Source organism: Aythya marila (assembly GCF_965140915.1).
Source record: "Aythya marila genome assembly, chromosome: 13".
Lineage (NCBI taxonomy): Eukaryota > Metazoa > Chordata > Aves > Anseriformes > Anatidae > Aythya > Aythya marila.
In genome coordinates, this window is record NC_139054.1 from 20,212,918 (window position 1) to 20,239,363 (window position 26,446).

The following is a 26,446-nucleotide window of genomic DNA, read 5'->3' on the forward strand; positions in this document are numbered from 1 at the left end:
AAGTGCAGTTTCAACAACCAAAAATAGGAACTTAAATTACACACATACACACACACACACAAAAAAAAAAGGAGAAAAGAAAAAGAAAAGAAAAGAAAAGAAAAGAAAAGAAAAGAAGAGAAGAGAAGAGAAAAGAAGAGAAAAGAAGAGAAGAGAAAAGAAAAGAAGAGAAAAGAAGAGAAGAGAAAAGAAGAGAAGAGAAAAGAAGAGAAGAGAAAAGAAGAGAAGAGAAGAGAAAAGACAAGACGAGAGACCCCAAAGCAAAACAAAGGAAAAGAATATATCGAACCAGGTCATTGTGAGACTACTGCTGAACTTCCAATAGCTTAAAGTTGGTAGCTGGGATTTGTAAGCAATTAACACACTTTGTTTTAGCTTTACATGCAAGGTTAAAAAATATTGAACCATTTACCAAACTCTTTTCACTGGTCTGAATCCTCCACTCTTTAAAAATTGATTTGATAAACATACATTTTTATACAGCTTTTAAGAAAAATGTTTGTTTTAAATGCAACTTATAACTGCACAGCTTCGGTTCTCCCTTGCTGGGAACATGATTGCATTCAGAAGTTGAAAAAAACAAAAGTTTTCTGTTTCATAAAACAAAACAAAACCAAACATCTTTTTTGTTCAATAGCTTGTTAAAAACTTGAACAATAAATTATTCTCTGATGAGCTTTTAAAATGATTTTATATTACATTTTGTTGGAAATACTTATTTTTAACAAGACTTTGCCCATATAGTATTTTTTTTTTCCTTTTAAATCCTATTAAAAGTTCAACTTTATCATCAGCAAACTAAACACCTAAGGGTCAGACTGGTTTAAATGAGCTTCTTTTTCATTGTATGTTACTGATGAAACAAAACCCTACAGTAAACTACAGAAAATACATATTGTCGTATTAGAGGTAATTAGTATGCAGATACTGAATGTTTCCCATATGATTGACAATATGTTTAAAGGTGGTATTTTTTTTTGGTCTTTTATTTTTAAATTATTTATAAAGATGACATTACGCAGTTTCCAGGCAGAGGGTCGAGGCTAAAAGGCTGCTGCAGCTGCCTGTGGGACGGAGGTGGGTACCAGCCAGCCCCGCAGCATGCGCTGGGCTGCAGGAGGCATCCTCCCGCCAGCAGCCACGGAGCCAGAGCTGGCAGGAGCTGCTATAATCTACCAATGCTAGCAGTAGTCATGTTAGGTTGCTGAATAATACTTGGGAACTGCGGCTCTAATTGGAGTTACTACCTTTTTCCCGTACTTCGTTTTTAAAACGACAACTGTTGAGAAGCATTAGCTGAGCATAGTGCTAGTTTTGAGAAAACTGTTGTGAAGCAGAAGCAGGCTTGGGAAAAACTAACCTGTGCTTCTCTTGCTTCATTGCTTGATATTAAACATAGAATTAAAATGCAAATGCACAGCAAGAAAAGAGAAATATGATCTGAAACTAAACAGCAAGTAGCTTTTTTTTTTTTTTTTTTTTTTTAAAGCCACCAATGTCATTTTAATAAAGCACCTGTAGGTATGCCTGATGATAGAAAAAAAAATAAATTATAAGGAATACAATATTTTCTGCCTGCACTTAGCTACCTTGTCAAGAAAATTAATTTACTGATCTGGAAGCAAGACATGCAGTTCCACAGATTACTTTCTTTTGGATTTACAGATACACAGTCAGTGACCTTAATTGTTTTTAATGCACATATTCTGTTCTTCAGGTGTTATTCACTGATATACAGAATTGCTCAAATTAGCTGGAGAGTTTAAAGTGGCTTGAAAAAATAAACTATCAATCACACCACCGGTAAGTAAATACTTCAACCACCTTGCCATCAGCCCAGGAAGCAGTGCCAGGCCAGGCCGTGCATGCACAGCAGGATCTGAGGCTGGGCGTCAGGAAGAGTTTCAGAATTTGATGTGGCTGATGGCACTGGCTGTGGTTTGCTTTCAGGACATGAGTTCAGTTACTGTGCAGTGGTATCAAAGAATGGCTTTTGTTGCACTGATTTTTTTACAAGATTTTTTTTTCTCCACATACTAATGTCTTGTTACCAGTCTTTTCCTTTTCTTTTTTTTTTTCTTTTTTTTTTTTTTTCCTTTCCTTTCTCCTTTCCTTTCCTTTCCTTTCCTTTCCTTTCCTTTCCTTTCCTTTCCTTTCCTTTCCTTTCCTTTCCTTTCCTTTCCTTCTCTTCTCTTCTCTTCTCTTCTCTTCTCTTCTCTTCTCTTCTCTTCTCTTCTCTTCTCTTCTCTTCTCTTCTCTTCTCTTCTCTTCTCTTCTCTTCTCTTCTCTTCTCTTCTCTTCTCTTCTCTTCTCTTCCTCTTCTCTCCTTTTTTTTTTTTTTTTTTTTTTCTTTCAAGCAAAGCAAGAATATTTCAGTGATGGTTTGCATTGTTGTGAGTCTCAGAGTCTTCCATAAGGCACTGAAGGAAAAAAATCAGTTTTTCCTGTTAAAAGTTCATTGCACCATCATCAGCGTGTGTCATGCCTGACACCTTGGCTAGAGTACGACTGACTGGCTCAGGTGGTCCAAATCCGTGAAGTAGCCACATTCTCTGCTGCTTCTCCTTCCGTGTGCTGTCAGAGCGAGGATCTGTAATAAAAACAATGAGATTTCATTTTTCTCCTCTGAAAGGGAGCCTTTCATTAGAAGGTAACGAACCAACCTGCACAGGAAAGGAGGCAGCATGAGCAGCACTGAGCTTTAATAATGTCCAGTGAGGCTGGGAACAACTTGTTCTGCTCCTTCGCTTGTGGCCCAGATGAGACGTTGTGCTGCTGGGGTGTTCCCAGGGACCTTTTTCCCCTGGGTGCCCACGGCCTGCTTGGCAGCAGCCTCCAAGCCCCATGCAGCCTGTAGGCAGCTGGTATATATAATATGTATTGAAAATGAGCCTCCAAACCAGCTCCCTGGTAGCCAGGCAGGAGCAGGATGCAGCCTGTGTGCTTTGTGGCGCTGGTGAGGGTGTCACAGCCACCTCTAACAATTCAGTTCTGCTTTGCATGCTTTACGTATCACGATTTCTAAAAGCGCTTACCTGATCTGAGTATGGCTTTTAAAAATAAAGGGGAAGAGGTCTCAAGAAAAAGAGGTGTGAATTTTGGATTGTTTTTAAATTAACAAAGTTGATTTTTTTTTTTAAATTAACAAAATATTTGGATTCAGTGAGCTGCTGGAATAGCAGACTACTGGGGAGAGGAGTCCTCACTGCAGCATGACCCCACCATCGCCGTTGGTAATGCAGGCTGGTGACGAGCCTGCTTCTGTGCAGGGGAGAACTTTAAATCGTCAATAGCCCACACCACGGAAAAGAGACTGCCACTGGTTTGCGTTTTTAAAGACCATTTACAGCAGCCCTCTAGTGCATACAACAAAAGAACACACAGAAGTTAAAGCATAAAGAAAAAAAAAAGATTTTTAGTTGACTGAACTGTACTCGTACCCCTAGATTTTCACGCTTTCTGTGCCATACACGTTGTAGCCTTCTCTGTACGTAGCGTAATTCTGGGTATTGGTGGCAGGAGCAGGTTTAAAGTTTTGGGTGTTCTTGGTGAGTTTCATTCGCTTGGACTCTGCCCGAGACTTGTAACAAAACTCGATTAAAGCCACCATCATGGCAAGCCCAAGGCCTCCAACAAGAATATAGAAAACCCCGGCCACATTGCTCAGGCTCAGAGCACTGGTCTTGTCCTAAGAGAAACGAACCACACCATTAGTTTTGCTGTGAGAAAAAGGCAGACAGAAGACAGGTTACTTTTCACTCAGTCCTAGCCACAATGACCACACATACATACTTTCTGATCCGGAGTTCAGATTCCCCAAACCCCCACATGACCCGACAGCCTTACCCACGGCGGTCACATTGTGTGACCCGCTCGTCGGTGCTACTGGTCCCGTGGAGCAGGGCCGGCAGCAGGGGCTGCTCCATCCAGCAACTGTTTGCTGTGCGAAATCTTGGCCGTGTGGAAGTCGGTAAGATTTTTGCCATTGGCTTCCCCAGGCCTTTTCTGTCCCACAGAAAAGTTGCCTACAGCTGGGCATCACTAGTGGCCATGGCACCTTCAGGACACTCTAACAGGCAGACTGGGCTACATAAAGTAGCAGGTTCTCACTTTATAAAACTAAAACCAGAAAAAAAAAAAAAACCAAAAAAAACCAAAAAAAAAAACAACCCACCGGACACCTGGCTTTGGTGAATGTAGATAAAATTAATGAGATGCTGCTATACTTTTCTACCTTTTTTCCCACAGGTTTTAAAAAAATAAAAATCAGCCTTAGGAAGATGGTCAGATAGGTTAAGGTCCAGCAGGAGAGCCCTAAGCTAACCCAGCACCTGCAGCGACCAGCTGAACAAAACGTGCTGCTCGGGGTTTGCATCCTTGAAGGATGTGACAGATGGGGGAGAAAGATTTTGGTTTTAAAAACGGGATTTTGTAATGAGCTTAAATAGAAGTTCAATCCTTTTGCTGCCACAGAATAGGGTGTTAGTGGTTCTTGTCTGAGCTGAGGCAAGGTGAGCCTCCTTGCTGCTGCCAGCCCCACTCTGCCTGGGCTTACTGCAGATGCCTACAGATGATCTGAGTGTATGACTATCTTCAGGAGCATTCAAACTTCATGCACTCAGAATAAAAGAGGGTCTACCTTGTTAAGTGTCTGTGCATTTCACAGGCAGTTTAGATGCATGCAGTTTTAGCAAGCAGCCTGCTATGAGCTCTGAAAATACTGCTCATGTGTACCCCCTTACAATTATCTGGTTTGCTGCTGCAGCAGCTATGCTCAGACTTCCTGGGATCCTAGCTTTATCTCATGCAACAGGTGCGAGGCTGTGCCCCAGGCAGCTTCCAGCCCAGCTGACAGCAATGTGTTTCATTGCTGGCTGGGCTGGAACTTGAAATGGTGCCTGATACAAGGAGGAGGCTCCAAATCAGAAGCATTTTCTGTGGGAATTGTTACAGCGAGTGCTTTCAAAGGCACCAGGGAGCTAGGCACTCGGTTGCAACTGATTTCAGCAGGAGAAATCCTATAGGTGCCTTTGAAAACATCCTTTACTCCAACAACAAGCACAGCACATCAGTGTTTTTATGCTCAATGCCTCTTTCAGTATAGAAAAAAACAAAACAAAACAAAACTCTGTTTTCTTTTAACTTAGCAGCATAAATAAATGTTTGCTGCAAATCCAGTGTGGTTGATGCAACCACTGCCGCCCATGCTGGAGTAAAAGGTCTGCCCTGTTACTTTCCACCCCTAACAAGCATGTGACTGTTTTCCTAACTGGCTTGTATAGGATCTAATTTACAATTTTGCAACAAAATGTGGGGGCACTCAATCAAACAAAAAATAATAATTAAAAAAAAAAAAAAAGATGCTGGTCTGAATAATACACACTGGCTGTGGTGGAACTTGGAAATTCAAATGAAGATAGCAGCTTTGAGGGCTTTGGGGGATTCTCCTTCCATGTGTGTCCAGCAAAATACTAAATAGAAAAACATACTTACAACTTAAGTTTGTTACTGCATGAAAGAAAAATGCTGTCATATTCAGAAACAATATATATATATATTCTATTCTTTTCTTTCAGCCTTCAAAATGTAAATAGCAACTTTTGAAAGTCATTCTTTGTATACACAAACAGTGTGTCAAAATGTGATTTCTAATCAGTACGAAAAGACCTTCAGCGACTGACCTTACTTCCGGAGTCCTTGGCTCCACATTCACCCTTATCGTACCACCATTTGTTTTTCAGCTTGTCTAAGATGCCTTGTTCACTGAGTTTCAATACTGCAAGGTTTACAGGAGTTCTTCACGTGGGAAATAACATAAATAACATTATATTATGTTATTTTATGTTATTCAAGCTTTAAACTACTTTAAAACTATACAAAGCGATAAAGCAGGGTTCCTGGCCACAAAGTATTTACACTGCAGGCAACTGGATCATCCCCTTAAGTTAATGCTAGAGCAACACTATATTACCAGGTCCTGCCCATATCGCTTTGAGTAATCGGCACTCACTGTTAAATGAAGGTAGGAGAAACAAAACAAGGCCAAATCCCCACTTTTGCAGAGCACCAGGCATTGGCAGTAGCTTTGTGTCCGGTAGCGGCTCTGGTCCAGCACGACTCCCCCGTGGCACTAACAGAGAGTGAAGCCCCAGCAGACAGCAGTGTGTGGGCTTGAGCCGCCAGGCCCCAAGAATCCCAAACACAGCTGGCACACTGGGGAGCTGCAGCAGAAAATCAGGATGTGCAGACCTGTATGAAACACCTTTGTGAATGTCAAAGTGCTGGGTTTGCATGTCCAGGGTGGGCCATTGGTCTGTAGCCTCGCCGATGCCGTGCCACCTTTTGGGATTGGCACCAGGTTTGCGCTGACAGGGACTGGCTGGGTCCCAGCCAAGCCCTCCCAGGAGCCCCCTGACCTGGCTGGGATGAGCACAAGGTCCAGGCATCATGTGCAGCCAGGGAGAGCCCAGCCTCTTTAGGCACCTGCTATGAGCCCCAGCAGAAAGAGCAGCGTGGATGATTGCTGAGAGAACAGCTCTCTAATTTTAAATTTCACTTAAAAACTATCCAGTTTGGAAAGATTTTATGCAATACATCTCTCCACTTTTAAAAAGCATTGTGCAGCTGAGAATACAGAAACAATAGGGAGAAGGTTATAAACACCTTTCATGCTCTCTGCATATTTTATCGTGCAATTGCTCCCTTCCCCCATTCCTATTCCAAACACTATTTTTAATTTGCATGCCTTTATAAACCCCTTACGGAGCATGGAGAATTTGCATAACATCCAATACATTATAGATTAGCTTTCACAACATTATACAGTATTGGGAAATGAGGAGGCTTAACATACTAATTAGGGCTCTTTATTATTTTTTTAAAAGCCAAGATTGCAGTTAATTGTGCACACGCAACTGCCAAAAAAAGAAAAAAAAGAAAAAAAAAGGTAAACTAAAATTATCTTAACTAAAGAGAGGGGAATTTGCCTATGGTATAGCAGGTGGGCAGGCAACCTGGGCTCCAGCACCCTGGGGCTGGGGACACTGATCCAACAGCCCATCCCTGGGTGCTGGACAAAGTGCAAATTTGGGTGTCACAGAGCATGAGGTGCTTCTTGCTGGACCAATGTCCTGGTACTGAAGGCAAGGGAGGTTTTTTTCCGTGCTTGCTGCAGAAAGGTGACTTTTCAGAGCTTGCCCTGGCCCTGTTTGTTTGAGGGCTTTTTTATGGACCAGTGAGTTGCCTGTGACCTGTGGGATGGCTTCATCCCAGTTGCTGACCCCCTGGCCACCTCACCAGCAGCTCAGGGGATCCTTTGTTCTGTTCCTGGGTCTCTCTCTCAAAAGACTTACATTTCTTCATCTTTTTCCTGAGATAATTTTGCACTTTCCAGTTTCTTTTTAAAATTAGATCAGGGGCTATATGGGTTGCTCAGTGAGGTCCTTAGCCTTTTCCCTGGTGGCTTTGGCTGCTTTTCCTCTGCCTTTAATTTATGATGGGATTCTTTTTCATCTTCCCCTGCATGATTTCTAGAACAGCTCCTGATTAGTTTGGTTGCTTTTATCACAGTGAAATGTTAAGGTGTTGAGATCTTGTGCTCTTGCTGTGCTCCATACTCCCAGCAAGGTGAGATGCGGTGAATGGGATAAGGCCAGCAGCGGTCCTGTGGTACAGGACAGTGCCCTGGGGCACAGACTTGCTGTGGTTTTCTTCCTCACCATAACCGAATGACTTTTTGTTCTGTTGTTTGTTATTTTAATCTAGATTTGTCTGATCCTGGTGTAACCACATGAGGTTGGGTGTGTTGGGCATCTTTACAAAACGCCACTGAGATTTTGGTGGCTGATGTTTACATAGGACTGGAAGACTTGAGTCAAGGGAAATGGTACCAATACCCTAATACTGAGTAATATTGCCCCCAATGGCAAATTAAGCCATTTGCTATGGCTGATTTATTTAAGGGAGGCATGCCATTAAGAAGATTGGTGCCTTGCAGTTCTCACAGCCTTCACTTTATTAGTGTGCTACAAACATTGTTTGACACCTGGAACAGAGAGGTTGTTCACTGGTGTTTCAGCAGCTTGGTTTCTCTCTTCTTGGTTAGAAGACTCCACTTGGGTGCTGGCAGTGTGGGCATCCATCCCTTACGGACAGCGAACAAGAGGTGCCAGTTGCTGCTGCTTGCTCAGTGGATGGGACAATGCTGACGGTGCGATTTTTGAGAGGCGCTGAGCTTTCACTCATTGAAATCCCACACCAGAACCAGGTCCCCCAGGCTTTTGGTTCAGTTTAAAAATCCTGACCTCTTCTTCCTCTCAATGTAGGAATTGCTATGGCACTTCCTTGTCACGAAGGTGATCTTCCACAAGATACAGCATTGCTTCCAGGCTGAGGATGTTCCCCCTGCTTACATGTGAGATAATCCCTAAGAAGAAAGAGCTGCTATGTGCAATATGCAGAGCTTCTATTGCTTTTCTCTTTCATTATCTGATTATTTTCCATCCTTGCCATCAATACAGAAAAGAGGGAACACTTTGATGCAGAACCCATCTGGCTCTCTCATTCCTTCTCTTCATGACACTGTCACCCTGTCTGAGGGATTTCTCGCCTGGCCTCCTTTTGCTGCAGCAGCTCAACAACATTTCATGTTAGTTGCTGTAATTTTTATTCTGCTAAGAAAGGCTGTGGCATGATGATTTTTCTTTCTGGCCTGAATGAGTTTGAAGTAGAAGAAGAGTAAATTAATCACCAAAGAAACAGTTCTTTATCAGTCCCAGATGTTAGCAGGTATAACTCATGTGCCTCACGAATTATAAATCATAACAGGTTTTAAATCTGATTAATGACCTTTTGGGCTCATTTTCATGATTCCACCTGCACCTCTATAAAGCAGATACACAAAACCAGAGTTCATATGCAAAACCATTGCTCCAGCTTCTACAGGCTTCAGGAGGCCACAGCAGGCCCTTGTACACCTGCAAAAGCTGTCACATTTGTGCTGTTGGTGACCAATTCCCACTACTTACTAATATTTTGATGTGCCAGTGCTGCGAGCAGCCCGTGTCACTGAATAACCTGTGCAGGAGAGGCCAAGCAGGTTCTTGGCAGAAGTGCTGTTAATTGGCGAGAAGAGCATCTCTGGTGCCAGCCTTGCTAGGAAAGTACATTTTCCAGGAAGAAACTGGGATATACTGATGTCTGCAGCACTGTGCCCTCGTGCTTGGTTTGGCCCTCAGACACTGAAGTGTGAAGGAAGAGCTGCTGAGCATTCAGCAGCTTCAGGAGCAAAAGTCACTTTGGGACAGGAAAATCTCATCCACTAACCCCTAGGCTTTTGTCAGCTGCATGTAACCGGTGTCTGAGTAGCATAAACTCTCTGTAACACTGTAGTTATGTTTATTACTTGCAATCAATAAAGATTTAAGTGGTGATTGGAACAGCTTTGGATAATTCATATCCCATTCTATGCTCTAATGGATGTAATATAAATGTTATACCCCAAAATGATCATTGCCAAGGATAGCAAATGAACACTGCAGACAGCACTCTGCTCCCCCCAAACCTGATGAAATGTTGCTCAGAATTAATTTAGGATTTTCAGACCCAATCATTCAGAAAAAGGAAGCTGTAAAGAAGAGGCACAACAACTAATGGCACTCAATAAGGGATTCCTCAGTCCCATCAGCAGCCAGTTTCTGATGTTTCTCAGAAATTTGTGTTCAGGGCTGCATCCCCTGTGCCCACCTGGGCAGGACATCTGCTGTCTGACATGAGGACAGAGCGTTAGCTCAGTGCTGAGGATGAGAAATTTGGGAGCAGTGGCGATGGGATCCTCCTCACAAGGCAGATGGACGCTGGCTCCAAATGTACAGTACACGTGGCCACCAGAAGAAGCCTGTCCCCTAGCTCAAGGGCCAAAGACACGACTTCCTGATGTTCTCAGAACCACATCTCCTACAACGTGAAGTCCTGAAGAGTCAATAGAAAGCCTTTTTATTTTTTATTTTTTCCTTCCAGCAGTATATTAGATGCCAAATACCTCTGGGTGGAGAAGTCCTCTGGAAGCACACATGCACATCAGGGATGTGGCATTTGTAGAAAAACTGTTTGTGTACCCTGGCATTGGCTGTTTGGGGTGCGTTAGGGTAGGCAACATCACAGAGCCAAGGGCACCTCTGGGCTCCGGCTGTGTCACACCACGCTGGTTATAAATCTGGTTTAATATCTGGCTAGGCCAGATTTATGGCTGTTCTGTGGGCTCAGAGCAACAAGAAGCCACAGGAGGCTTCTGGCAAATCTGTCCCTCTGAAGACTGAGAGATTAACGAAGAACGACATCCTCGCTTGGCACTAATGTGCAAGCCTTGCTGAGCAGCATGAAGGCAGACCGTGAGCCGCAGACTTGTAAAGGGCCTTCACCTCCTGTGCAAATCTCAGCGACATGAAGTAGGCAAAAGCCCAACATTGCATCAGGTCTCCATGAGTACATTATAAAGTTGTTTTTTTTTCTTTTTTTTTTCTTTTTTTTTTTTCCCCACTGGTTTTATTTTTAATCCCTGTTATTCTTACCTAATCTCTTTAATTTAGGAATTTGATATAGTTAGAGCACTACTTCCTGCAGCATGATTTTTTTCTCTTGTTTCTTATGACCACAGCTGTCCTTGCTGGCTGAGGCATCACCAGAGTTGCTGATGTCAACGCAACCCAGCCAACTGAGCTGTAACATCAAAGAGTTTAGACATTGAACATTTGGGTTTCTAAAATCCATCTCATAATGACAGAGGAAAGGGAAGCAGAATAAGGTGCAAGCAAACAAGCAAAGTGCTTAAGTCAGAAAGCTTCTTAAAACCCTTTGGGGCAGAACCACTGAAAACACTGAATTAATTGTTCTTGTTGGTGTCACTGGCAAATCTTCACTCACATCAGGGGACACGGGGTAAAGCTAGTTGCAGACATGTGATAAGTTCTGCCTCTCACATGACCCAAGCAACAAATATCTGACGGGGACAGGGCAAGACCCAGACAGCTGCCCCAAGATCTTGTTTGGGAACCTAATGACCCCAGGACCGTCCCAAGGGGAGCAGCCAGTGCCCCTGCCCCATACACCATGCCTGGCAGCTTCTGCACATCACAGAGAAGGGCACTGGTGAGAGCAGATATCAAGCCCCAGCTCTCTGCTTGACTTGACAGAGCACCAAACCGATCTAACTAACAACCACCTTGGCATCATTAAAATATAAAGATAGAAACAATCCAGGAAGAGATACCAAATCCAGCACTATTCTCCAGAGGGCACTGCTTGAGGTTAAAGACCTGTCTAAATCAAATACGGGACTTTATCCCCCCAAGCTCTATACATCCCAACCTGATCTGTAACTATTGAATGGACTTTTTGTCAGATCTTATTTCTGAAATAATTTCTGACTAGATAGAAAGCTGGAGGGTGAATGTATTGCCCAAGAGTTCTGCTCTTTCCTAGATCAGATCTCTCTCAAGATATGGCCTGTCATAATTCACCAATTTAGTGAATTCTCTTTGCCACAGCTTTGTGTCTTGCTTTGCACCCGTTTGTCAGGGACAGGGAAGATTTAGGATGGAGATGGACTCATCATTAAAACTCGCTGTATGTGTTTAAAGACTATAGTTGCATGGTACTTGAAGCAGGCGTAAACGGAGCCCTGAAATACAGTCACTCGCTATTCCTCTTTATTACCTTTTGCTCACAAAGAGTGGTCTTCTGTATTTCATACTGAGCATTTCATATTCACAGAAACAGCAACAGGCTTTTTTTTTTTTTTTTTTTTTAAAGAAATGAACACTTGGTTGCACTCTGCCACCATTTCCGACCTTTGTCACTTCTTTCTGCCCTGTGTTAACCAGCAGTCGCAGGTGTGCAAACATGTAACATCCTAGGGATTGGAATGCTCTGCGGGTGGGCAGAGGAAGGGGTAGAAGTGAAAGCCATCTTGTTTGAAAAGACGGAGAGCCTTCAAAATCAGGAGACTAAAACTAGGCACCTTGAGCCCCATACATCCCCAAGCCACTAAAGAAATACACCACATGCTGATGGCTGGTGTTGCACTCAGAAGCATCAATCACGGCATTAAATCCTCCAACAGAAGGTTTTTTTCTCACTTTTTCTCTCAACGGCACAACCAGATGCTGTTCCCCTTGCTGCAGGCGCTGGCTACAGGCTCAGCCATGGCTGTTGCTGACTTGGGAGGTTCAGGGAGATTGCCGCATGTTTTGCCTGTTTTGTGTATTGAATGGTGTCATGGGATGACAAGACTCTTGCATTAGGATGTAAATGAGTTTTTAACATTTTTTATGATGTCCTACTGCCAGCAGCAGAGCCAGGAGGTGAACACAGGCAGTGCCATGTTCTATCGTATTTACATGGTGCAGCAGCCTGCGAGGACTCCTCCTACTGAACAGGCACCCATGAGCCTGGGACAGTTTGTTTCTTGCTTTTTTAGAGGATGGTCAGAGCACCCACTGCATCCTTGTGGAATCCTGTAGGGATTTCCTTGCAGGAACTAGGTGTGCATTTTAAAAACAGGTTTTAGCTGGTGCTGTATTTGCTGCGACATGGAAGACGAGCACAGACGCATGGTGCCATCACACCACCTACACATACGCTGAACAGACCTGTGCAGAGCCAGACGTGTCACCACCTGCGACCGCAGGTTCCTCCATGCTTTGCGGATAGTTTGCAGTCTGTGTACGGCAGCCACTGTCTCTAGGAAAGTATATTTATACATTTCATAAATGTAGTTCAAGCAAATTAAAGTCTGTACTAACAGGATCATAATTTAATAGAAGTGCCAAGTGCTAATGCAATAATACATGCATATTGGATTAGGAAATGCAAGCTGTAACAAGTCATTGTAGTTCATTTGTAGCAGTGCCTGAGACTTGAGATAGGGCTGCGGCGAGGGCGGGTTGAGCAGCAGCTCAGGAGGGCTCAGCAGCAGGATGGCGGATGCTTAACGTCACGCTCTGGCCCACAGTGCCTCCAACAGCATTGTGGGCCCTTCCTGGGTTTACGGATCCTTCCTAGCCTGGGTGATAAAAGCAAGAGACTCAACTTACCTTGAGTGCAGGCTATCCCCTCACCTTCTCTTTCTCTTGCTAGACATATCCACTTTTCCCCCCGTCTTCTATGATCTATTTTCCTCCTGGGATGGCCTCTTCTGCAGCTCCTGCTCCCAGCTCCTCAGGCGACTGTGGGCAGGTGCTGCACAGTCGGAAGCCCACAAGGCCCTCACCGAACAGCCTCGTCGCTGGTACAAACCAGACATGTCCCAAGCACGATTACAGCGCTCGTGAGCGCACAAGTGCCTGTCCATCTGAGCTCAGTGCTGTAAGGTTAGAATTACTTTGAAGAAGAAAAAGAAAGGCATTTATTTTTCCCTTTGTATTTTATATGACAGTCATTAACAATGGAGAGGAAACAGGCGAGCCTGGAAACCCATACAGATGCTCAGGGCAGGGGCCCTGCTCCCCACCTGCAGCTGCTGGTTTTCCCTTGTCCTTTCTGCAGTCCCAGGGAACCAAGCCTCAGCTCCTCTGATCCTGATGCTTACAGTGCAGGATAAATGACTCATGCAAGCAATTTATGGAAAATAACTCTTAAGTACCACAGGCATTATCAAAATGAAGGCATGAATCACAAGCCTTTCACTAAGGTTTCCTACGGCCATGAAGGCAGGACGTGCAGTTGCTCTGCTGCAGTCAGCACCGCACAAGCACACTTCCATGTAAAGGGAGCAAAGCAAGTCCCCATGGCAGCTACACCAAAGTTACACAAGCAAAACGAAGCAGTTCCTAATCCTTAGATGCCAGCCTTGACTCCACTAGCTCCTTCCTAGCCTGGGAAACCTGCTTGTCCTTAGTCCTTGTCCTGAGTCTCCTAATTGCATCCTCCCAAAACCATCCTCAAAGGACAGACATTTCTGCAAACCAAGGCAGGCTGTCTGCCCTTCTTGGCAGTGCTCTAAATGAGATGCTCCACTGAGCTCTTAAAGTGTTAAGACTTCACTATTGTTATAAAACATACAGAGTTTTATTTGCTAATTTGCTATGAAATAATAGCTGTCAATTGAACACATATTTCAATGCCTTCCTTTGAAAGCATTATTTTGCTTTTTAAACTATTATTTTGCTTTGTCACTCATTTGCACAATACAATAATTTCCTATTACTTTCCTAGGTCTGAGCATGAATTAGCTCTGCGCTACTACCATTGGCTCTGACCGGCCATTTTATTTTTTCCAGATCATAACCCAGGCCTATAGAACGAGTAACAAGTAAATTCATGCCGATGAACATAATTTCAAACAAATTGGTCAAATAAACTCTGCTGTATCTTTTTAAGCCCACCATTTCCCCAGATGTTCTCTATAAAGCACTACATGGCAGTGGTGCTCTTTAGATGTTAGGTATCATCTAAATTGACGCCTAACAGATTTCTTCTAAAAATATGCCACTTAAAAAATTATGCCACAAATGCTAACTGCTGTATCGCAAATGTATCAAAGCAAAATACCATTGAGAAATGGCGGAAATGAATCCCATCTGCTAATGGCCCTGCTCTCATCTCGGAAGGACTCAGAAATGCGATGCTTTATGATGTGTGGCTCAGAGGACAGAATTCAACTAGCTCTCTGGAAAAGTTATCCTCTGATTAAAAAGAAGCAGCCAAAAAATGTAGTGGTATTGCATCATGTATCATTTCACTGATGCCTTCCAAAAGAGGTATCAACCTAAAAAAAAATACGTTAGAGAAATTAAGTCAAATAATTAGCAAGGGCCCCTGCCACGTGAAGTTGGAGAAATGCTACATTCCAACAATTTCCTCCTGTGTTGGCTGTCATTCAGTGTTCCTGTGAAGGTACGAGAATACAAGAAATGTATCAACAGCAGAAATGTAGCAATTAATCTTAGCAGAAAATTGTTCCTATGCAACTGAATAATTAGTTTCCCTAAGGTCACTCATCCTGCTGTCTACATCTCATTTTTTCTATTTCTTGTTAAATTCCTATTCAGCCATCACTCAGCTCTGGGATGACAGGATTGTATAACAAACAAAATAATTAGTTTCCAAACTGGTAATAAGCTGTAACGTATTTCCTGGAATATTTTTTTATTATTTTTTTATTTTTTTTAATAATAACTGCTATTCTGCATTCTCTCACAATATCAAACCCAGATGACACCTATAAGAGATCGTGAATACAGTGTAATTGTGCCATGAAGCCAATGGATGAAACTAAATAACTAAATTCATGCTCATTTAAGAGAGAAAAATGGGCAAATTTTGATGCATGTACCAGGACGCCTGTGTCAGTGAAGTCACTCTACACGTATTAATGTCACATATGGATGGAGCATGGCTCCCTTTGGTTTTAAGCAAGACCCAGCACTGACAGAGGGAAGCCTGGATGTTGCGGGGCAGCCCCATACCTGCTGTGCCTGCCTGAGCTGGCACATCGTGATGGCACTGAACTGTCATCTGAGAACTAGCTCAGTCTCTTTAGTCTTCAATTACAAGTGGCCACAGGAGTTTTGGATGCTCATAGGACTGACCTTACACAGTTCCTGTCATGGAGTAGGTTTAGAAACTTTCTGAAAGGCCATTCAATACCTTCTCTGATTCCTACCGTAAGCCTCAAAATCCTTCTGAAATTTCAAGTCACTGGGGAATCTTCCAGTGGCCATGAACACGTGGCAGCAAGAAGAGAACTCACAAATATAGCTTGTCATTATTGATGCCCTGACTCAGGTGAGCTGCACACCAAAGCTCAGGGAGGACACACAGAGGGACCGGGGTCCTTCATGCTTTGTTGGTGGAAACTGGCGCAGGCCAACAGGTGGCATACTTACCCCTGGCTTCATAGCTCTGCTTAAGATGCTGGCACCACCATTCATTTCTGCATGCAGTTCGTTTGCAGGAAGCAGGCAGGGCTGATTGCCAGTTCAGGGCAGCTATTCCCCAAGCCTGGGCCTCTACTGGCTAAGCTGAGAGAGGGGCTCTGTCAGCTCAGTCGGTAGAGAGAGCTGCCCTGAGCAAGCAATGGACCCTCTGCATCACCTCCCCATGACGTGCACCCACCGAGCAGCAAGTTGGTCCCCCAGGTGCCACCTCCTTCACTCAGTTCCTCCAGGTATAGCCTTCTCCCAGGGAAAAGGGAAAAAAGAACAGCCCTGAAGCAATTCGCATGGAATTCTCTACTCATAAAGCCACGCTGGTATGAGCAATTAGCTGTGTGGATGGGATGAGATCAGTGCAGGATCTGGAGGGAGGATGGAAGGGAGAGGAGCAGGGTGGATGGAAGGGCTTGAGGATGGCATGGCCATGACACTGCGATGGCTGAGGACATCAGTGTGCCGGGAAGGCATCCATATGTCTGTCTGCCTGTCTGTCCAAGTGCTGCAGAGCTTGAGCCTGCAGGATTGAGTGCCTGCAGAACGCTGCCTCAAAGGAAAAGCCATTTTGTCATAAAAAAGCCCTTTGATTTATGCCATCGCTAGAAATAACAACTAACCCCTTCCCTGCCTGCCCATCATGTTCACTCTTCTGTCCTTGCTGGACAGTCTGTCCTGGTGTACCTCTCCCAGAATCTACTGAGCAGGGCGAGAGCTTGCTGATAGGCGGTATTACTCTTTTTGAAAGGACTTTCAGCACAAGCAGAAGCAGAAGGATGACCCTTTCCTAATTTTGACCGTTTTCAAAATCCTTCTCAGTTTCCTCAGGGCTGTAAGCATTAGTTGACTGCTTTTAATTCAATGAACTTGCAGCAATGAAGTTCATTGATGCTGCTTGGTACAAAGGGTTTGCTTTCATGGAGGTGGTATTAGACAACGCAGTGCTGGATCCCAGGAGAATATTAAACATTTAATATACCAGCAAGTATAACATTATATAAACACGTTGCATGAAGGATGAGCTGCAGAGCTAAAAAACATGTAAGAGCTCGTAGTCATCTGCAGGCTGCTGCTGAGCACTGCAACAGCAGGCACTGAACAAGCCTGAATGGGAGATTTTCTCCTTCCTTTTGCTAATATCAGAGATGAGGAGCTGAGTTAACTTCAAAGGAACCAACTGCAAGCAACTCTTACTAATAGAACACAGCAGTAATTTGCAGTAATTGTCTGAAACTGCAGTTTACTGAAAATACTATTCTTATTGATCTTGGACCAAAGCTGAAGCATTTTTATAAGGGGGATCAGAAGTTACTGTTCCTTAAGGAACTGGATTTAATAGCTGTAAGAGAGTGTCACTGTGAAAACTAATCTCAGTACTTTTCTGTATAACGATGTATTTGAAATTAAATTCCTTAGTAATTCCTGTACCAAGGTGAGCAAGAAAGTCCAACCTGTCCTAGCTACAGCTTCTCTTGAAATTGCCTGTTAGCTCTACAGGGTAGGGCTGGCAGTACTAAAGTGCACTCAGCTTCTGCAACGGGCAAGATCTTAAATCAATTTCAGGAGCATGGCTCCGGCACGGCTGCTGGGTGCAGCAGGGGACCCTCTGCCACAAAAGGCAATAGCGGTGTTGTCAGTGGTGCCACCGGAGCTGGGGTTTTAAACCATGCTTGAAAACCACAGCAAATGCAAGTGCATTGTTCCTGTGTACTGTGGCAGTTGTCATATAAAAGGTAACTAAGCAAAACTACCCAAACCTTTCCTTAAGATGAATTTCTACTTTACTGCATCATTTTAATACACTGCATTGCTGCAAACAACATCTCTTGTTTCAGCTTCACCCACTGTAAGTGCTAACTCCTTACACATTGCTGTTATTGCCAGTATTTTACCATTAATGGGTGACCACCATCACTGCTTAACTTTTAGCATTCCATAGTTGAAATTAAATTCATTGGTAATTCCTGTACCCAAGAGGACTGATAATATCCAGCCTGCTCTAGCTAATGTCACTACTGTGATCAGTGCTGAGTGACCGCAGACTGCACATGATCTAGCAGCCACCTTGTCCTTCCCTGAGCTATGGCACACAGCCCAACTCTGGAGACCAGACTTCAGCCACAGAACCTACTGGCACCAGTCTTGCCACCAAATCCGAGGTTGGGCTCTCTGGGGACCTGTCTCCAGAAGAGTCCAGGGGAAGGGAGCCCTTTCCAATACACAAAGCCTCTCAGCAATGCTTCTAACCCACAGCTAAGTCACAGAGGAGGCCCCAAAGCCTCATCCTCAGGATTTGACACAACAGCTGGGTGCAATCGCATCTCCTTGAGCAGCCACAAGTGCTGGCTGCGCAGGTCCCACTGACACAGAGCTTCTTTCTGTTAGTTCAATGAGGTTTCCAAGCTCGACCAAAACTGCTGCCGACGATAAACAACATGGTTTCTTTGCAAGAGCTACTGGGCAAGCAAATGGCTTTTTTTTTTTTTTTTTTTTTTTTTTTCCCCACCGCAATTATTCTGATAGTTTTGATCTGCGTTTTTTTTTCCTTGGCGAGTACAATAACAGCCTTGCCGATTACTCTCCACTAAGGTACCCGATTGTGGTGACATTGAGGCTGACCTTGGAGTCACCTCCCCCGCTGCCGCACTCTCCTTTGTCGTACCACCATTTGTTTTTCAATTTGTCCAAGAGGCCTTGCTCATTCAGTTTTAATACTGCCAGGTTAACAGCATTTCTTGAAACGATAAAACATAACTTGTAAGAAAAATGCACAAATGCTTAGGAAATCGTAACGTATAAAAAAAGGAGCACAAGAGGACAAATTGGCTAAAATTTCACAGAACGTGGAGCTATAAAAATGTTTGTACAGCAAATACAGGGTTAAATATTGGAAGGTGGCATGGAGGATAACATTTGCTCAAAACTGAAGTGTGCGGGATGGGGAAATCGTCTTTGAGAAAAAAAGTAACAAGAACACCACATCATGCAGCTAACATTTGTCACATATGACAGGTTAACTCGGCTTTTACCATTTAAATTGAAAAAGCCATCGAACTGTAAAATTAAAACAGCAACAAACAATCAGAAAGGACAACACGAAGAGAACACTAAAAAAATGGATGCATTAAATAAACGAAACCGTAATTTACCGTCTTATTTAACTCCATGGAATATTGAAGATTTTTAAACTTTAAAAGTTACCTCAAAATCCACAAGAAAGAAAATGACAACACAATACATCAGGGTAGGTGGAATACTATAACAACATGGATATTGTTATATTATTCCACCCACCTTAATGCTGAGCCTTTGGGGGTGGCTACACCATAGCCCTTGGAATCCAGGTTCCCGCCGACTTTCATAGTGTCGCAGGGCTTGCGCTGCTCGATGTACTCGTTCATCGTCGACTCCAGCAGGAAGGCAAACTTCCCCTTCGACTTGCGTACCCTCGCCACCCCATCTGCTGTGGTTTTGGTGAACACGGAGGGCTCAGCTGACTTCATGTACGACCACATTTTCTCATACACGGCAATTTTTGATCTCTGGGAGACAGGAAAGGGGGGAAATGAAGAGCAACATGGACACCAGGGATGCGTGGTGTCACCTGGGGTTGCTGAACCAGCAAAACCCCCTGGGCACTACAAAACCATGGAAGGGCTTGGGAGGGGGGACACATTTCAAGCATTTCTTTCACTAATTTCTGTCACAATGAAAAAAATGCTGTGGTTGCCTTCCTGAGGTGGGTTTGCCTTCACACATATTGCTCTGCCACCCAGCCAAGGGGACGATGCTCAGCCCTGGCCAACAGCTGCAGAAGCAGCCTCTCCTTTCCACACATCTCCTCAGCAATGTTTTTTGTGCTCACTCACAGTTAGGAAACACCGCTGCTTGCTTATTAAATGTTCCCAGCAAAGCAGGAACCTGCTTTTCACAGCAGTGGTGTAAGGTTTATGATACAGGAAGCAAGAACAGCTCTAATGGCCTTTTACAGTGGTGCTCGCATGAGGGATATAAATAGCAGTAACAAAAGCCTTTCTTATGTAATAATCAAACTTTCAAAATTCAGTTTCCCATTCTCCTAAAAGATGGTAAACACAAGTATTAGCAATGAGCTGAAGTAATTGCTGATTAACTGCTTGTGTGCCATGTACATATTTTTTTAAATTTGTCCTGTTTCTTGAGACTGAGCCATTGCTAACAGCCTCTAGCTCAGCACACAGGTTTTGTGACTGTGGAAATGCTGAGAAATGCATTACTTCCCCCTCTCCCACCTCCTCTCCAGTACGATTTAAACCACCCTTAGATGTTAAAGCCACCTCAAGGCTCCAAGGTGTCCCTATCTGGCACTACCAGTTAAACTTCCCTCCTTGGTCGATAGAAGGCAGTAACACTTACCGTATTGCTCTCCAGTCTAGAAATCCCAAGGATTTATATAAGGCTTTCAGCCCAGCCTGTGTTTATCTTGAATTTATGCCTCCTATTCCTTGCCAGTTTCCTGTCCACAGCCTTCCTTGCAGAATGGGAATTAAACATGCAGTAGCTAAATCTAGCTCAAATTTAACAAACTTGTGGCAGAAGACTGTTAATGTCCATCAGCTTGATGATCAAGACACGTTTCCTCCTCATTCAGGACAATTTAATGTGTTTTGAATAATGCAATGCTTAACAGCCAGCCTGCAAACATTTCATGGGAAGTAAATCCTGCCTTCACCATTCTTCAGATTAAAATACCCAGCTAGCATTGCTATGACAGAGAGCAAGGAGCATGGAGGGCAAGATTTTATTTTAATTATCCTTCCTGATGAGCTGAAAAATGCAAACCAATTAAAATCAGCACCATTGACAATAGGAAATCGGAGAGATGGCAATGCAATGTCGCTTCATTAGGAGCTAGCTGGCTGGGTGGGGTGCTAAGAGCAAGCCAGAGGGATTTGCATGACAAACACCCCTTGGATGAAGATTGGCTATGTGGGGAGGAGGCGTGTCCCTGCGGGGCTCTGGGAGCTGCCCGCAGGTGGTGCATGTCACTGGTGTGGTGGCTGCCACCTTCTTCGTGCCCCATGGGCATCTGTGCACAGCTGTGTGAGGTGCAGAGCTCGCCACTGCCCCCAGCATGGGGCTGACCACGGCCGGAGCTGCCTGCTCTACTCATGCAATCTGCTCACGCAGAAACGTAATAGAAACAGATTGCTTGGCCAACACACGGACTGCATAAGCAATGCTAATTCTGCTGTGTCCTAGTTTCAAGGTGCTCGTCCCTACAACCTTAATCTTCTTTTAACATAAATAATACAAACGCACCTGCCCATTTATATTTGGAAATGGGCATCTAAAGGACAAAAGGAAGGTAAAAATTTTGGCTTTACTGGTTCTCTTAAATCTCTCAGCCAGCTAAAGTAGTTTGGCTTCAAAAATAGTGCAGATACTATGTATGCTTCTGCTTGTTTTCCTCTGTATAGCATGCCTTTAATTACACAGATAAACCATAATTTCTTTTCCTTTTCATCTTCTAACTCACACCGGAATGCGTCTTTAATAAGTTCTTTCATGCTCTTTCCAGCTGGCCCGCCTTCCTTAAAGCAATTGCCAATACATCTGTGCACTGTTAATAATAACAGTTATCTGATGAGTGCCAAGCACGCTCAGAGCTGCAAATGGTCTGAGCAAAGCATGGTCCCTGCTTCAAGGGCAAAGAATGAACATCATCATCCATCATTCAAAAACCCAAATTCCATGATTCAAAAATATAAAGCCACAGATTTATTTTAAACTTCAACAAATAAACTAGGTTTTAGAGTTTGCTACCTTCATTTTGCTCTTCTGAATGATCTAGTTAATAAAAATCAGGACACTTCTATATGATCACTGCCCACACCTCTTTCTGCCAAGTGGGATTTTTACAGTACCTTGTTATTAGCAAATTAACTAAATGAGTACAGCAGTCTGGTCTGATCTAAGTAGACAAAAATGTGCAAGCTAGGAAGTTTAAAAAAAAATGCATAAGGCAAGTTGGTTTTGGAGGGGCCAGAGTCCATGAAGGAGGGCCTGGCCTGGGAGCAGGGACGGTATCTGTGCAAGCTCCGTGCTGCTGTGTTCTGTGAGGCTGGTGCTGCTTCTCCCAGCCTGAGGCTGGGCTTGGCATCTGGGAAAGCACCAGGGTGTTTTTGCCTGCCCTAGGGACCATATTTTGCATCTGCTCCAATCAATGAAACGGCTGGTTGGCTAAAGGTGGTCAAACACACAAAGAGATGAAATGATAAATGGTGTTTGGAGTAAATGCTTATCCAATTTTCTAGCTGCCTCAAAAAGAAAAACACAAACAACCCCCAAAAAACAACCCAACCAAACAAAACACAAAAAAACAGACAAACCAAACCAGAAGCCCCTAAAAGTCACAGCTGCAAGGGGGTCTGGCCACAGAGGTGCCTGGTACACAAAGGATTTATGCTCCCACACAGAGTAAGGTTGGACAGATCTACACCACTGGTAGAGTTCAGTGTCAGTAAAACATTCTCCCTCTCATTAAAGTGTTACTTTTAAGGAGATATTTAGGAAAAAAAAAAAAAAGAAAAAAAAAGAAAAAGCTTAAAAGCAAAGATTTAAGCCAATTCAAAGCCCCTAACTGCAATAACTCCTGTGCTCTGCAACTCCTATTTCTTTGATATTGCTCTCAAGAACTACATCACACACATTTCCTTGGGATTTCAAGGGTATATATTTTTTTTCTGAAAAGCAACACTTTCAGTGTTTCATCTAGGCCTCAGGACACATTAAAGCGCCTTTCCATGATTAGACCCTTGCTGCAGACATAAATAGAGCCTCTCTCCCCCCCCCAGGCGATGCACCCACAGGGCAGTGCTTGGCGCCACCAGGCCATGGTGTCACCATCAGGCTGGCAGCTCCCGCTGGACCTGTCACCACCCAACGCCCAAATGCCTGCTTCCTCCAGGTGGCAGTGGGCTTATCATCAAAGGAAGTGCCAAGTCAAGCCATCCACATTTTTAATTTAATTTTGCCTTGCAATTCTCCCTGTTTTTGAGCAGGTTTGGCTCCAGCACCTCAACAGAAAACCAAACCAAGAACCAGCATCAAGATGTGTGGCATGACCTAGGCCGGGCCTGTGTGCGCAGCGTGGCTGCATGGCAGCAGGACAGCAGAAGGATGGTGGCAGGTTGGTGGCAGAACAGTGGCAGAATGGCATTAGAGTGACCCATCAGCATGCCTACTGCTTCCACCCTCCAGCATCAGCAGCTCAGCGTCGTCAGACCCAGCCCCACAGCACTATGACCAGACACCCTGGTTCCTCATTTGCATACTCAAAACTGCCTGAAGAGATACCACAAAAGCCAGCACCTCTCACAGGGTTATTTGACATTGGTTAAATTTACCTCTAAAGAATTTGTGGCGGAAGCCTTATCCTATTGACTACATTACATTCTACCCTTGCAGACATCTGTCTCACACTTTGGCTAAAAGTGACGTTGTGTCAGCTCCTCCACTCCTGAGTGTCATGAAGCTGTTGTATTTGAAAGCAGCAGTGCTTTTCCTCCAGAGCTGAAGTCTGTTACAGAGCTGCCCTTTGCCTGTTTCAGACAGTTTAGCCCTTTCTGCCCCCTCCTCCGCTACATGCAGGTCTTCTTCAAAATTCCCTCCTCTAGCATGCTAATGGAATATTTTGTTAAAAAGATCAAAACTGGACCTTTGTTTCTTCTGATGGGCACCAGGAAATTATTTCATGGCAGTCAAGCGCAAAAATGTTCTCTTACAGATGATTACCGGTGATAATCCAGTCATGAGCCAAATTAACCTAAATCAATTTTACTTTTAAAATAAACTGCACATTCTTTCTTTTTTCAGTCTGTACATTTAACATTTCAGACCATACTGATTCATATTTTTTATGTCTGTCTTCAAAACAGAAAGAGAGGAACAAAGAAACAAGAGACTTGAGAAAGAGAAAAGATGCCCACAGTAACCAAGGACAAGTGGGAGAACATTTCATGACCACAGTGCTATTGTAACAAATGGAACTGGTGGGCTGAAGAGGGAGAAGACTCAGAAGAATGCCAGTTACTATTGCCTGGTCTCAGGGCTGGGTCCAGGCTATATATAGGCTTTATATACTTTTGAGTAGGTCAGTATGCACTGAAATGCAGTAAATGCAACGTGGACACGCAGCAGATGTCAGATAGACTGCTGCAAACTGGATGGTGCATCCTGACCACAGGGATAGGCAGGGACATCTATAAAGGACCTGCAGCAGCAGAGGTCACATGCTCTTCTACTATACCAGCCCTGTCACCACATTATAGCTCTCTAACAAGGGAAATTAATAGCCCTAAGTCAGACAGACTGACACAAAAACACAAAGGTCCATACTAAAAACAGTGCAGGTATTTAATCTGAATAATGCATGCTGCCTTTATATAGATGTATGCCTCACTGATATGAACTGGAGTAGTTAAGTGTGAACCTGAGCTTCATTATCATCCGTCACTGCTTTTTTTCCACATGCACAATTAGCTCTTCTACAGCAGGTAATGAATCCAGCAGCTTATGAACCGTTAAAAAGCAAGTTACTCAACAGGAGTGAAAAGGGACTGGGAGACTGCCCTGCTACCACATCTGCTGCCTGGCTTTGGGATCACTTCAAGACCCACTGGTTCTGGGAGCTGCTCGCAGTGTGGCAAACTACAACCAAGTGGCTACCGCTGTCCTGGTCTTCTGGACAAGATTTGATCGGATGGATGCCTGTCTGCGCCTGCAAGAGTGGTGCAGAGCAGCCTCAGGAAGGAGTGCAAAGCAGGGGCAGGTGCCCCTGGCCAAATGCCATCTCTGAAGCAGGCAGAGCCTGGCCTAACACTGCTGCTTTGACAACATCAATGTGATAAATATTATTGCTAAGGTGCCTTTGCCTGAGATTTCCAAGCTCTTTACTGTGAAGGAAAAAGTAGGTCTCAGAGAAGGCCCGAGGGCATGTTAGTCTCCTTTCCCAGCTGTGGACATGAAGGCAGGGATGTCATTTACTGAAGGTCGTAGGGCACAGTCTAATAGATCAATGTCACAGCTTTTAGCCACAGATAACTTGTGATGCCAGCAATTTACTTACCTATATGGACAGAAAAATCAATCCCATCATTACATGACCCTCTTGTTTTTATTACATTCTGGGAAGAAGAAAGTAGGTCAGAAGCCACGAGTGCACACAGGGTGCCTCTCTTTCAGCAAGCCCAGCCCCCACACCCTATCCACAGCATATGGATCTGGGGGACACTGCTGATAAGCAAGGCCAAAGCACGTGTATGTGAACTAGTCCTTATATTTGCAGGAATATACAAAACGTATGCATAAATGTAAAGGAAAGGGTGAATAGTTCACAGTCAAGTTTGGGATGGGAGACACTGTCACGGTGGTTTGTTGCCAATGCTAATGAAGTTCTAACTTCTGCTTAGAAGTAGTAATCTCCTTTCCCAGTTGAGGCAAACGAAGCTCAGAGAGCTGGTGGATCAGGCCCACAAGCCCAGGGCCTTCTGTTTCCTTCTAGGGTTCCCGAAGTGAAGGCTTGGCCAGGCCCTGTACGGGGGCTGTCAGGACAGTGACCACTTTCTGGAGCAGTCACCCCTGAGCCCCTGGCTGCTTCCACCCCTGGGCAGAGCCTGGCTGGAGCCTGGGAGGGAGCTGGAGGTGGAGGAGGTGTGCAGGGAGGCCCATCATCAGCACTGCACATGCAGGGGATGGGGACGAAGCCTGCAAAAAATCCTCCAGGCTCCAGCAGCATTCCTGCTTTACCACACCTGACACTCAGAGTGTCCCAATTACAAGAGAAAAGTCCATCTTGTAAAAATAGCATGTAAGAATTTTCTTTTGAGGCTTTCTTCCTGTGCATCATGGTCGTTTTGAAAACATGGGCTTTAGCAGCGGGCAGCTCTTGTAACAGACACCTTGTCTCAGATGCACTCCGCTCACACAGACAGGCGAGCAGTCACTCTGGTTGCAATGAGACTTCGCTGACATGTCAGTAACAGTCTGAGGAGCAGTATGTAAATCAAGATTTAAAAATTCCCTTCCTGGCACAATATTTAACTTCAGCCTGTGCCTAGATTCATCTCTTCGCTTTATTGCTGCCATCCATTCCTGCACATTGCAACACTGATCGGAAAATTAAAATGAAAGTCTTTACCAGGAGACAAGCTGTCTTTGTGAATCCTCCTGTGATTCATGGTCGGAGCCGTGCATGTTGAGTGCTCACCACGAGGAAGAGGTGACAAACGGGGCTGGTGGCACCACTGCAGACCAGTACGGTTGTGCTGTGTGAATGTCCGTCCACCTGTCTGTCTGTCTGCCCCGGGAGCAGGAGGCTGGTGTATGAATGGCTGGAGGGCAGGATTACATCAGGCGGAGGGGCATCCTTCCAGCCGTGACACATTTAGCAGACTAGTCTTGCCTGGGCAACCAAGCAAGCTCCCAGCCCTGCACTGAGTTCAGCCCTTAATAAATTAACAGAGAACAGTGTTTCCAGC

The 26,446-nt window shown here is 44.3% G+C and overlaps 1 protein-coding gene across 2 annotated transcripts in view; it reads right to left on the reverse strand.

The window, feature by feature from the left end:
- Window positions 1-1,462: 1,462 nt before the first annotated feature.
- GRIA3 (glutamate ionotropic receptor AMPA type subunit 3) overlaps window positions 1,463-26,446 on the reverse strand; it is a 151,139-nt gene continuing 126,155 nt past the window's right edge. The window contains exons 13-16 of one of the 2 annotated variants that reach the window (XM_082771195.1): window positions 19,221-19,468; window positions 5,682-5,796; window positions 3,441-3,688; window positions 1,463-2,590 (exon numbers count right to left, since the gene is read on the reverse strand). In XM_082771195.1, coding sequence (XP_082627321.1) covers window positions 3,443-3,688; window positions 5,682-5,796; window positions 19,221-19,468 — 609 coding nt within the window. In that variant the 3' untranslated portion in view covers window positions 1,463-2,590; window positions 3,441-3,442. Of the gene's footprint in view, window positions 2,591-3,440; window positions 3,689-5,681; window positions 5,797-18,545; window positions 18,661-19,220; window positions 19,469-26,446 lie in introns of both variants that reach the window. The other variant, XM_082771196.1, reaches the window with a different exon arrangement.